At 37.8% G+C, this 13,294-nt stretch overlaps 1 protein-coding gene across 17 annotated transcripts in view; it reads right to left on the bottom strand.

Moving 5' to 3' along the window:
- Positions 1-289: 289 nt before the first annotated feature.
- The window catches only part of ndst2a (N-deacetylase/N-sulfotransferase (heparan glucosaminyl) 2a), a 200,479-nt gene continuing 187,474 nt past the window's right edge, over positions 290-13,294 (bottom strand). For 10 of the 17 annotated variants that reach the window (XM_073920848.1, XM_068218731.2, XM_073920847.1 and 7 more), the window contains 9 exons: positions 13,084-13,212; positions 12,594-12,776; positions 9,811-9,907; positions 9,576-9,699; positions 9,105-9,279; positions 8,572-8,742; positions 5,841-5,950; positions 5,589-5,691; positions 290-1,273 (listed from right to left, as the gene is read on the bottom strand). In XM_073920848.1, coding sequence (XP_073776949.1) covers positions 1,148-1,273; positions 5,589-5,691; positions 5,841-5,950; positions 8,572-8,742; positions 9,105-9,279; positions 9,576-9,699; positions 9,811-9,907; positions 12,594-12,776; positions 13,084-13,212 — 1,218 coding nt within the window. In that variant the 3' untranslated portion in view covers positions 290-1,147. Of the gene's footprint in view, positions 1,274-5,588; positions 5,692-5,840; positions 5,951-8,571; positions 8,743-9,104; positions 9,280-9,575; positions 9,700-9,810; positions 9,908-11,848; positions 12,213-12,507; positions 12,777-13,083; positions 13,213-13,294 lie in introns of those variants that run through there. The other 7 variants (XR_012389283.1, XR_012389282.1, XR_012389285.1 and 4 more) reach the window with 2 other exon arrangements.

Raw genomic sequence — 13,294 nt, 5'->3', positions numbered from 1 at the left:
ATAATTAAATTATACATATTTGATGTATTATACATATGTAATATGTATTTAAATAATACAAATAAAAATAGTTTAATAAAATTCATGTTTATTAAAGTTACAAACAGTACAAGTTCTTATGCCTGAATACTTTTAAAATCCTTTTAGAGCAGGGGTGCCCAAACATTTTCTTTAGAAGGGCCAAAAACCAAACTTGATTGAGGCGAGTGAGCCGAAGGTAAATATCGATGATTCATAAAATAGAGTGTTACCCAAACTACAGATCAAATGAGTGACACAAACATACTCAACCTCTCTAAGAGTTTATTAGAGATAATACAGCGTTGAGTTTTTTTTAAAATACATTTTTTTTTTACAAAAAAAAAGGACAAAACAGATGCCTCTCCTTGTGTAGGACAGTTTACAAAGCCCAGCTCAGCTCCTCTCCTCTCCTGCTTTCACAGCTCCTGACATACAACACATCTGCCACAGCGCCTGCATCGACTTTCACACATCAGTGTGTGTGTAGTGTAAAGGAAAGTGCATGGTTAGGATAAATACAGGGAAACACCTGATAAGACACTTGAATTAAAAGCTTTCCACTGGATTCAGACATGTACAGATGCTCCCTCGATTGCATATACTTTCTGACCGTTTGGTTTGTGATCCAGCTTTGTGCGTTTGTGCGTGCGGAGAGGAGAAGAGCCGTTGGGTTTCTCACGTCATCTTGACGTCCTACTCAAACAGAGCTCTGGCTGTACACAAACGCTGTCTATTGTCGACAATCCCACCCGAGCGGACCCAAAATATACAACGCTTTTAAATGTACAATGTTTTACAATCATTCCTCAGACGAGATGAGCAAGGCTAGACTTTGTGTGTTTTAGTTTTAAGTCACCGGTAAATTCATGCTTGTCCACACCGCTAGTGCATTCTGGTCCTGATTCGCAGGTCTTGTCATTAAGAGAAGAGGAGGGACTACGTTTCTCAGCTTTCCCTCGTCTTCATCGTGTCATGTGAGCACCTCGGCAGCAGCGAGAGGCTGAGGTTTGCAGTCCACTCTGTGCCGTCAGTCATTTCGTCTGCTACTATGGTTTTGAAGAGTGGTTTTGGTACCTCTGTAGTGAGCGGACAGTGTTTTTCAGGCGTTCAGATACTGGACGTCCTCTCAGCTCCAGCTGGTGCTCTGGAGCTCTTCTCTGAGCCAGGAGGGTAACGCCTGTCCCAGTCGATTCAGCAGCCGCAGCAGTTCCAGGTTGTGCTCCCGGTAATACTCCGTCAGGAAGGCACGAGTCTGGAAGAGAGAGAGAGAGAGAGAGAGAGAGAGAGAGAGAGAGAGAGAGAGAGAGAGAGAGAGAGAGAGAGAGAGAGAGAGAAAGAGAGAGAGAGAGAGAGAGAGAGAGAGAGAGAGAGAGAGAGAGAGAGAGAAACACACACACACACAAAAAGCTGTTTAAGAAAGCCTGCAAATCAGAGAACATTTCTGAGTGCCTTTGCTTTAATGAAGTAATGCCTTTGCTTTAATCTGCTCCTCAAACTGCTCCTCTGGGCCACAACTGATGCCAAAAATAAAACAATTCAACCCCTCCAAATATTTATATAGCCACTTGTGGTTTAACCCACCACCTACTAGACATTTACAATAATTCAGACATAAAATAAGATAGTAAAATATAATCAACAACGAAAATGTAAATAAAAACATAAATAAAAACAAATGAAAAAGTCTTGTCTTAGTCCTATCAAAATAGCAAACACTGAACATCTCTCTATATTTAGGCTAAAAGACTGCTTTATTTATTTATTTAAGACTACTTATTTGTACTGAATGTTTGTGCTTTCATGTTAGGCTAGTTGTCTTTTATTTCTTCAATTCCAAAACGAGTCCTCTTTGCACTTAAAAAGTTTACAATAAAGCGTGTTAACAAATTTTAAATGATTAATGAAGAAATTATAATGCTTTGACTTATTGTTTAATATCATTTACAAGCACAGTAGCATATTTAAAGCTGCTGTAAAAAGCTATTTCTTTCCGTTCGCATCCCGTCCCTTTGCGCCCCCTGGCTGCTTATTCACAAACTGCGGTCCTACACTAAAAACAGAGCGGCAGTTATTTCAAACGGCGGCGGTATAAGGCACGGCGGTAATAGTCACTTTGAACTCTCACCTACTGTAAGTTACTCCACTATAGTTTAGTTTTACTTTTGGTTTCTCTCAGTGTACGTAGTCAAGTGTAGCACACATGCAGTTTCTTTCTGTGGCTGATTTAAATGTAGAAACCTTACAAAAATGTGTTCATAATTGCTCTATTTTTACTGAAGCTCTACTTTTGTAAATAATTAAGGGTCATGAGATGACTATCAGGTTTATACCGTATGTATTTTGTTGTACAAACACTTCTTCATGGTTTACATGCTACACAAGCTAAAGATATATTTCAGCAGCTGTGAACATGCCGATTTACATTAGCACTAGCACTAGGTAATGCATGAAATATAATGTCATGTCTGTTGTCCTAAGATGCATCGATTAAACATCAGGTTTGCACTTTCTAGTTGTGCTTGAATGTTAAAATGGCCCTCCTACGAGTTGTCAGTCACTGCAAGGAACCCCTCCCCAGCATTTTGATTTTTATTATTATTTATAAAATGTGCTTTTTTAGTGTTATATTAGCATCATATTTGGTAAAATTTTAGGATCATATTATATTACACAATATTAATATAGGTGACACGGTGGTGCAGTGGGTAGCACAATTGCCTCAGAGCAAGAAGGTCACTGGTTCGATCCCCGGCTGGGTCAGTTGGCATTTTCTGTGTGGAGTTTGTATGTTCTTCCCATGTTGCCGTGGGTTTCCTCCGGGTGCCCTGGTTTCCCCCACAGTCCAAAGACATGCGTTTTAGGTCAATTGAATAAACTAAGTTAGACATAATGTATGTGTATAAATGCAGAAGTGTATGAGTGTTTCCCAGTGTTGGGTTGCAGCTGGAAGGATATCCGCTGCGTAAAACATATGCTGGATAAGTTGGCGGTTCATTCCGCTGTGGTGACCGCAAATTAACAAAGGAACTAAGCCAAAAAGAAAATGAATGACTGAAAATTAATATAGAGTAAAAATTCCAATTTTTCTTCTTAAATTATTATTCATAAAATGATAATTGAACAGAGTATATGCAGGTGGACTTTTTAAGCCTGATTTATACTTCTGCGTCAAACACCGGCGTATGCTACGGCGCTGACGCATAGCCCTTCGCCGTGGCCATCGCCGTCACTGACGTGCACCTCTCAAAAAATGTAACTACACGTCGCAACGACGCGTAGCATAAGCTCTGTGATTGGTCGGCTTGGTAGCGCTGACGAGTCTGGGCGGGACCGAGAGACGCGCGAATGGCGCGACGCCGCGCGAGCGATTGTTTACAAGTGTGGAGTCCCGTGAAGGAGCTCCGGATGGAAAGTTTTGTTTTGTGTTTACCTCATAGTTAAAGTTGTTGCACGTCCGCCGGTTCCTGCCTCAAAACGAGCGAGTTTGAGCCACTTGTACATCCCGGAAGTGTTCAGGAAATGCAAAAAAGTAGCGAAGAAACTTGACACAGAGGAACATTTACACCTCACTGCCAACTAGCGTTTCGGAAGTGTTAATGCAGACCAGCAGAGACAGCGCGCAGAAGTATAAATGCACAGCCACGCGCGTTGCCTGCGCCGTGGGTTACGCCGGTCACCTGACGCAGAAGTATAAATCAGGCTTTAGGAACCCAGTTAAAGCAATCTTGGGAAATTGTAAGACATTACATAATCATAGTGTTTAGAGTCTGTATTCTTTAAAAATCTGATAACAACAAAATGAATGATTGAGTCTATTAGATTGATTGTATTTTAATGACATTAACAACATCGATGCTGTAAAAAAAACTGCATAAATTTTTAATTCACATTAACTGTTCACCGGAAGTTTATCGGTAGGGGAAAAAAACACTACCTGTGCATATACCCTGAGAATTATGGTTCATAAGGTCACACTTATCACTGCAGGCAGCTAAAATACTCATGCACTCAATGATTTTTTTCACAAATAACCTACAATCTAACAACCTGGTCACAGTCAAACAAAACAACACTAAAGCCCATAGAGTCCCTACACAAACAGACAATTAAAATAATGGATAAAAGCCTCTCATAAAAAGACATCATCATTTTACTATTTATAAATAGATATAAATATGTATAAAAATACATATGCTAAGCAGGGAAAATGCAAGTGTTTAAAGATTTGTCTGTTGTATAAAATCATTCATGGTCTGTCATCTCCAGTCAGTTTGTAAACATAAGGAACACCACACACAGCAACACAAGGGTGAGGCCAAGGAGACCCTACCCCTGGCAGCATCAGATAAATAACTTCTCACAATATGTTCAAATACATTTAAAAAACTGGTTTATAGAACATTAGACGTGTCAACATTCTTATTAGTATGAACCTACCCAGCATATACCACTTGTGCCTGCCATCTCAATGATTTGTTGTTTAAATACGTTTCAACTACCATTATCTCTTACATAATGTTGGTGTTTTTAGTTTAATTGTGCATATATTTTTTAGAAAGATCTAGGAAACTATGTCTATTCAAGTGCTTCTTAATTATGATTGATTGATAATTGTATAATTTTTGTATTCTTTTTTAGGTTGATAATTTTAACCCCTGTCCAGGGACAACAAATGAAAAATAGCCTTCTGGCTAATTCTGGTGCATTTGCTGCAATTTGCTAATTAATGTACACTGTTCCTGACAAATAAACAAATAAATAAATAAATACTATTAATATACTATTATTTGTTATTATAATTATATGACAATGTTTCTACCATAAGTAATGATTAGTACTTTCTTATATAAATCATATTATAATTAAATTAGTATAATTTAAACAATAAGAAAGTTTGGTTAACTTGGTTAAGTTTGGCTATTGTTTTTATTAATAAAACTTTCATAAAAGATTGAATTACCATAAATAATATCATATTATAAATAATAATTGCTGATGTTGTTATTTTTTTGGTTCATAAAATCACCAAGGATTCAACTGAGGAATCAGCTAATCATTTTAACTGATGCTTTATGTGAATTTCTCTCCTTATTGTTACCCCCCCCCCCCCCCTCTCCCTCCTATTTTCTTTCTTCTTTTCACTATGCCATTTTTCACATTTTATTTGTTTCATGAAGTAACGAACCAAAACACGACACAGATCTACCTGTAAATGGCCAAGAGGTCATTCAGACAGGATGTGCTTTTGTATTCCACTCAGCTATTTTCACTGTTGGTTATGCACCAGACAAAAGTCAAAGTTTTGTGAAAAGCAGTAAAAACTGTAAACGTCATGGCTGACCCTGTGTCGTTACAATCTGTCGGCAACAAAAATAATGATTGTTATATTCCACTAGTTGAAAGCTATCCAGTGATGTACAGCACACATGGTGATCTGATCAGTGTGAGGTCGAGCCTATCACTTCTCACACATCTATAACGGCATGTCCTTGCCACTGGCATAGCTCAGAACGACAGAGAGAGCATGCTTTATGAGAGAGGAGAGACAAGATGAGCCTATCATCTACCTCAGGGGCCATTTCAGGATATTTTCTGCCTTTACTCTTCCCCAGACACTTCGGACGTCCACCTTCCAGCCTCTGACACCAGAATCCTTTACCCTCATCAAAGCTGCAACACAGGTTTATATGAGAGAGAGAGAGAGAGAAAGAGAGAGAGAGAGAGAGAAAGAGAGACGTGTTCAGATGATTTTCAAATCTACATAGATTAATGAGTGTTCAAATATAGAGCAAGGAGATGAGAGCAACAGCAAGACTCACACAAGAGCTTGGGTGTAGTTGAATATTGGGGTGATCCCCAAAAAGCGCTGGATGCCGTCCATCACCAAAACTGGGTTGGAGCGGAGCAGGGTGCCATCCACTATATGAAGCTGATGTACGTAAAACAAACAAGAATTACAATTTTATTTTTGTTAAAATAACAAAAGCAAAACAATACCACTTTATTTTAAAGCAATGGTCTCAAACTCAATTTCTAGAGGGCCGCAGCTCTGCATAGTTTATCTCCAACCACCTCCAAGTCACACCTGTTTAATAGTGTCTAGTAGTCTTAATTGAACACCTTGATTAGTTGGATCAGTTGTGTTTGATTAGAGTTGAAGATAGGGGTGTCACCCCGCACCCCTGCACCGCAATGCAGATGCGAACAATTGGGTAACAGTTCAGTAACGATCATAACCGGTTATTATGTACTGACATCATTAATCTCATATGCCTTATTTGGCGGTAGCTCACTATGGCAAGGGAGGCGACCGCAAGTAATTAAAGCACTCTAACTATTAAAAAGCAGATAACTGTGCAAAATTCACTGCTTGTGAGTTTGCTGGACAGCCTATCACTGACTCTGAAGTACATCAGAACCTAACTAGCAAAAAATGAAAGCTGTAAACTCTCTCCCTCTCTTTCTCTCTCTCACTCTCAGTGGCCCCTTTGACCTTCTGGCATGTTCGTGAGGTAACGTTTTATCTCCTTTCTTAGCTGTTACAACAATAACGTTACTTGTGGATACAGACTATAATGATAATATTGGATCAGCTGATTGCCGCGACAGTGTAACATCAGTGTCTGTGTCTCTGTGTGTTGAATAGTACCAGAGCCATGCTGACAGTAAGAGCCAATTACAGCCCTTTCTGTTAAGCCTGTGACCAATCATAGTCGTTTAAAAACTCAACAACACTCAAAAAGCAAAGCGGATAATATTCACATTTATTTATTGACTATAAATGCTCATTTTGTTCTGTGCATGTACTTGATTTTTGTTTGATGCATTCAAAAAAAGTGTTTTCTTTCAGCAGGTAAAATTAAAGGTACAGTTCATATATCTTACTTGTATTATTTTATTGTAAATCTGTATTACAAATAATATAAAAATTATAATTATAAATTATACATTTAATTACAAGAATTATTGTGTTTCTAAATAAAATATAAAATTGTGTATACAAAGCATCGTCAATGCACCGTGATGCACTAAGATATCGAATTGGACTGAATCGATGGCATGATAAAAGTAACCAAACATAAAAATGAAACTGAACCATGAGACCAGTGTAGGTTCACAACCCTAGTTGAAGCAAACTGTGCAGAGCCGTTGCCCTCCAGGAATTGAGTTTGAGGCCCCATTTACACTAGTGCGTTTTAGTTTTAAAACGGCTTTTTAGAATGAAAACGATCCGCGTCCACAGTAGCGCTTCACCCAGCGTTTCTGAACAGCTCTCCGTCCACACTAAAACACTGAAAATGCACATCACATGACCACACACACTCTCTGGCAAGCGCAGCAGAAGAGAGCTGTGCTAGTCGGATTGTTCGTCAAGGATCTCCCGCTGGATCTAATCTCACTATATTTGCTAAACGTGATATATAATTCATCTTGTTGTCTATATCTAACAACATATTCCCCGACTTTGGTTTTTTGAATCTATTAGGCCACTTGTTCTCGGGTAATGTGTTTCGGCTGATCGTAGAGATAAATGAATAATTAATCTAACTACGTACATTCTGTATATTGAGTAATTGCTTGCCTTTATTTCCTATAATGTATAAACTTATTGTATGTTATACTTTGATAATGGCCATTATTGATTATTAAAACTGATATCCTGCAAAAGAGAGGGTATATTTCGTATTTTCAATGAAAATGAAAGGAGGCAGAGATGTTACAGGCTCCGTTTTGTTATGAATAAGCATACAGTGAAGACAAGATGAGCCTATCATCTATATGAAGCATATATGAAGCACAACGCCTCAACATTTCTGCTGTCTGTTGAGTTGTTAATATCAAAATGAAAATAACAGTTCCTTCTTGTTTTTATTTTATTGTTAAGAAAGTGAAACAATGTAGCCAGGATGATGTGCATAAGGTTATACAGTACACTGTTCCCTTTGAAAATTGTGAATAAAATACCATGAGAGTCTAAAATTAGATAAGAAATAACCAGCAGGGTGTATATATATATGTATAATATATTAGAGGTATGAATCTACACTGATCTTACCCGGTTTAAAATAATATGCCATCGATTCGGTTCAATTTGATATCCTGGCATTGACGATGCTCTTCATACACAATTTGATATTTTACTACACAGCACAGCAATTCTTGTATTAAAATGTATAAATATATTTATATATTATTTGAAATACAATTTTGTCCTTTAAATCAAACAGTCAGATATACAGTATAAACTGGACCTTTAAAAAAAATCAAGTACATGCACAGAACAACATAAGCATTTATGGCAAATAAACAAATGTAAAATATCCCGCTCACTTTCTGAGAATTGACAAGTTATTTCTTACACCCCTATGATTGGTTTATATAAAACTGACTTCCTTTCAGCTAGATGCTTAAATAATTATGAATAAAACAAATAAAATAGCAAACAACCAAATAGCCATATTTAATAAACTATGATATTAAAATGAAAACAAAAATCAAACTAACAAAACCTCCAATGGCTACTCAACAAAAGGAAGATATCAGCACTACCTGTCTGGCTTGGAAGTGCACGAGCCAGTGCTCTAGATGTGTGGCGTAAGTTCCGGGTTTAAGGCTGCGGTTCTGAAGGGTCAGCAGCTCTTTAGATGCAGAGGGACCTGCTGTTACCACCTCATGGAAAGTGTGGTTTATGGCGGCGGGGTCCTGGTGTGCTCGCTGATGCTGACAAGACATAAAACACACACCATGTCATCAGTTCCATTGTGAAAGAGAAGGGTGAAGGCAGATTCACAGTCACGATAAACTCTAGAAAGCTTACAATAAAATAAAAAAACGACTTCCTTCTGTACTTTTATAGTTACAGCATTCATGCACAAAATAACTGACAGAAAGGAAGTGAGGCAAAAATCTACGGCTGCCACAAAGACATGTAATTCAGTGCTTTGTGTCAGATAATGGGGATATTTTCTGAGTGCCACTTCATTCGAAAAAAAAATAGCTAACAACTGGACCTTTAAATGATTGCAATGCTAGACTATTACACCAATCACGGCTCAAAGTGAGAGAAAGCTGTTGTGGAGTACCTGATACCACGAGTAAGCTCTGTCAGCTGGGTTGATGAGCACTGCTATGATCTTGGCTCTGGGCAGTAAGGCGGCAGCTCTATTTGGAGCCACCTCTGAGTCAAAGTAGTTGGCACTTTTCTCAAACATGAAGTCTGTGCTGACATTTGAGGGGAAGGGAAAGAAGTCCATGTACCTGCGAGAGATCAAGACACTCGGTAACTGCAGATATGCTTTAAGAGGCAACAGTCAGAACGTTTTTACTTTCAAATAAACTGGGATTAGTTTTCCATTACAAGATGCTATAAATGATGTCTTGCTATTAAAATGTCCTGTAGCTCTTGTAAGTAATGGATCTATTAGGATTTCGATATGGAATTTAGACAGTGTTAAAGATATAATAAAGTGGAGTGGTGAAACAAATTTATTATGAGTAATGGTTTGTGTCTGCTTCATCGTCTGGGAGAGAAAAAGCTGTGCGCTCTGTATTACCAGTCAATGCCATTGTGGTAATTGGGCCCATTGAAGAACTGGATCTCCTCAAAGGTGACTGGACTGGGGAAGTTGCTGGTGATGGCGGGGTGAAGGGTTAGGAAGGAGTGCAAAGCTGTGGTACCTGTGTGGGAGAAATAAAGCTTTATGGTTGGTATTTCGGACCAAGCAACTTCTTCTCATGTTTAAATCCATAATGATTTTATTCTTTGAGTCTGGAAATGGTAAGACTGACCTGTTTTCTGTGGGCCAACAACCAGAAATTTGGGCAGCCGATCACAGGTCTTCTCTTTGGACCAGATGTCTTTATGTCTCTTGTCATGACAGGGGTTCTGAATGGATGGAAAGATGAAGAAAACATTTACCCACTGTTTGATCAGTACATTTAGATTTATTTATTATTATGTTTTTAAATGATTATTACCATATTTTCTGGAATATATGTTATGTTTTGAATTGTTTAAATATCTTAAAGGGATAGTTCACGTTTTGCAAGATAGAAATATAATAATCTTTAAACATTTGTCAGGGCACACACTAAAGACAGCATCACATGGAAAGAAAAAAAGACACAGATCCGCATATTTTATTATCCAGAAAAAAAAAAATAATAATAACATAATGGATGCAAAAGTTTTAGAAGCTTTTTTGCTCAAAGGTTTTCACGTTAAAAAAATGCTACAAGCAAATTCAAAATCAATTGAGAATATTCCAACTTTATGTTTACAATGAATGGGTCTGGCTTTATGGAGGTGAAATTTACCCAGAAGACAGAGCAATAATACAGTATGTTCAAGATTAGCCTACTGTATTCAGAATGAAAATCTAAAACAAAAATGCTAGATGATGCCATTTCTATCATCTTGTTAAAGCATAACTAAATCCAAACGGTCCCTGTCCATCTTTTGTTACTACAAATTGTTTTTGTTTTTGTACAAAATATTTGTTGCTGATAAACTTTGAGAGGCCTAATATATATGAACTATAATTATTTATACCTTATATTTTATAATACAATTATTTTGGTGTCAATTATCATTACGAATGTCTTCACAGTAATATTACTAATGCCTTTAAACTAATGTTTACATATAAATATTAACATATTATTTAATTGTAGTTTATAAAGTTTTTAAATTACTGTGTTATGAGCTGTTTGTAACCTACATTGTTAAAATAAATGATTGATTTGCATTGATATAATAATAATAATAATTTCCTTATAAGTTGTCTTCTCAAATTCTCATGGCATTATCAATGATTTATTCTGCCTTGTAGTGTATGTGTTAAAAATTCTTTATAATTCTGATAGTGATTTCTTTAAAAGGGTGGTCCAGAATGTAATTTTAAGGCTTGGTTGTGTTTATAAGATGCAAAGCAATGTGCGCTCATGTTTCACTTGAAGGAAATCATGTTATTTTTTCATATATCTCACTTTAATTATACACAGCTACTCAGATAACATGAAAATTACTGATATATTTCCTAGTTCCTCTGAAAGGCCCGCCCTTAAGTGACTCTGATTGGTCATCATCATAATGTGCTGCTATTCGCAGATCGGCTCCACATCAAGCCCGTACAAGCATGTGCTTTTCTGCTGTGTAAACAGCCAGTCAACCTCCTGCCTGGTCTCTATAATAAAATCTGACAAGTGTCTGTAACGAGTAAAAATGGGGTGCGGCTCCTTTAAGAGAGATCGTCTTTGTGTGTGTCTGTGTGAATGTGTGAACTTTCTGTAACAAGCGCATGTGCACGGGACTTTATTTTTCTCTGATGCTCGGATTAAGTTATTTTCTGTAATATATCGTAAGAGAAGAATAAAGCACAAGATGTGGGATGCTACCTGTGTAAGCCTTGATTTATTTTTCTGCTGCTTCAGGTGAGCAATCCTGTATTTTTTTTTAACTCAACGCGTTACACAACGTTTTTCACATATATTCGGTATATGCAGGTGTAAGTAATATGAATCATCCACATATCTTTTGCGACTTCATTATCTGAGATGTAAAACGCATGGAAAAGCTGCCTAAAGAGAAACAATGCAAAGTCGCATAATTAATATTGAACAGTAAGCACTTCTGTCTTTGAGTTGTGTCCTTTGGAAGCACAAACACAGAAACAGACGAAGGTCTGTGGAAACAGCAGCGTTTGGACACATTTTAGCTCTCTCTGCTATAAGGTGACAGTGCCTCTGGCCACGGCCCTTAGCTGCGCAGTGTATGCGCGGTAAAAGAACCTTTGTGATCTCACAAGGGCCGGAAGTTTTTTTTTTTGTAGTCTCCAAAACTCATTCATTGTAAGCTTTGCTAAGCTAACTCTGTAAAAACCAAGGTCTCCCTTTGCATTGAACTTTGAGTTTTTAACATTCAGAGATGTTGTTTATGTTCACACAACTACATTACACATCAACTAAAGTTTAAAATATGATATCGTAGTGGAACCACCTCTTTAATCTTCAACAGAACAGTGAATTGTGCAGACTCTTGTGACAGCTGACTCAAACTGACTCTCTTGTGTGTTGTTTAATTGGCTATTTACAGCAAGTTCTCTGAATTTTTTAACCCAAAACCAACTCTGCAACCGGGAGTTTAACTAGTGTTGTGCAACAGGCCTCGGATGTGTTTTAAACTTTGCCATCTGACAATGTAGGTTCGATTCAAAGATGAAAAACTGTAAAAGCACAATTTTCTGATTCTCACACAAACCCACTCAGCTTAGTTTTGCAAGATCAATGTAGAAACAAAATCTAGCATTCTTGGTATGTTTTTTTTTTTTTGTGGCATTGCTGTTGAATCGTGTGGCCATACATACACCTCCCCTCATAAAATCAAGTGGTCGAAGGTCAGGAAAATGTTATTCAATACACTTGGCTGATACTACTTGAAACACAAATGTCGCTATAAAATTTAAATATTAGTTATTCTTAATTTACATAAGGACATTTTAAATAATTTTACTCCTTTATGGAGACGTGTTGATTTGATGGGAAAATAAAGATAAACAGTGGGCCTTTCTTACCTGCCAGAGTGGGTCCATCTCCTCTGGAAAGATCTGGAAGTATTTCTCGGCTAGATCCATTGGAGGCAGAGTCTGTAGCCGTAAGTTTGTCCAGCACTGCACAAACTTCACCAGAGACTCAAAGGTGTAGAGGCCGAGCCGATCATTTCCATAGTTAGACAGGTGAGTCATAAAGATGCTGATCTGAGAGAGGAAACATGGTTATTTTACATTTAAGCTAATGTTGATGTTTTTAAAGGAAAGCTGTGGAAACGGCTACTAGTTTCACTATGAAGATCATAATCTAGTTTATGTTTCCAGCTGCTGCTCTAGCAAACACTTGAGGCGATAAGGCTGAACACAAACAAGTGCAAGGCCAGGACTCTGTCACCAGTTAAGGGTTCAGGACATATAAACAAACACACACACACAGAGAATAATACACTGACTCCTATTTACTAAACACACATGAGCACAAACACCGAGGGGAAAGAGCATAAGTACAACTCACAGGGTTTAGGAGGACAGTGAGGAACAGCTCTCCTCCACGAATGCTCTTGTCCAGCTCTCGCGAACCTCCTGGGTACTCATTATAGAAGATGGTGTGAGTAAAAAGGCCACATGTCTGCCTAGGCAACACCTGCAGACAGAAGACGGTTAGAAACTTGTACAGACAGCACTCAGTTCTGCTTCAGCCAATGTACAGACATACTCCTGAAACT

The sequence above is a fragment of the Danio rerio genome, chromosome 13 (assembly GCF_049306965.1).
Source record: "Danio rerio strain Tuebingen ecotype United States chromosome 13, GRCz12tu, whole genome shotgun sequence".
Lineage (NCBI taxonomy): Eukaryota > Metazoa > Chordata > Actinopteri > Cypriniformes > Danionidae > Danio > Danio rerio.
The sequence above is the reverse complement of the archived record's forward strand: the minus strand, read 5'-3'. Positions and strand labels throughout refer to the sequence as shown.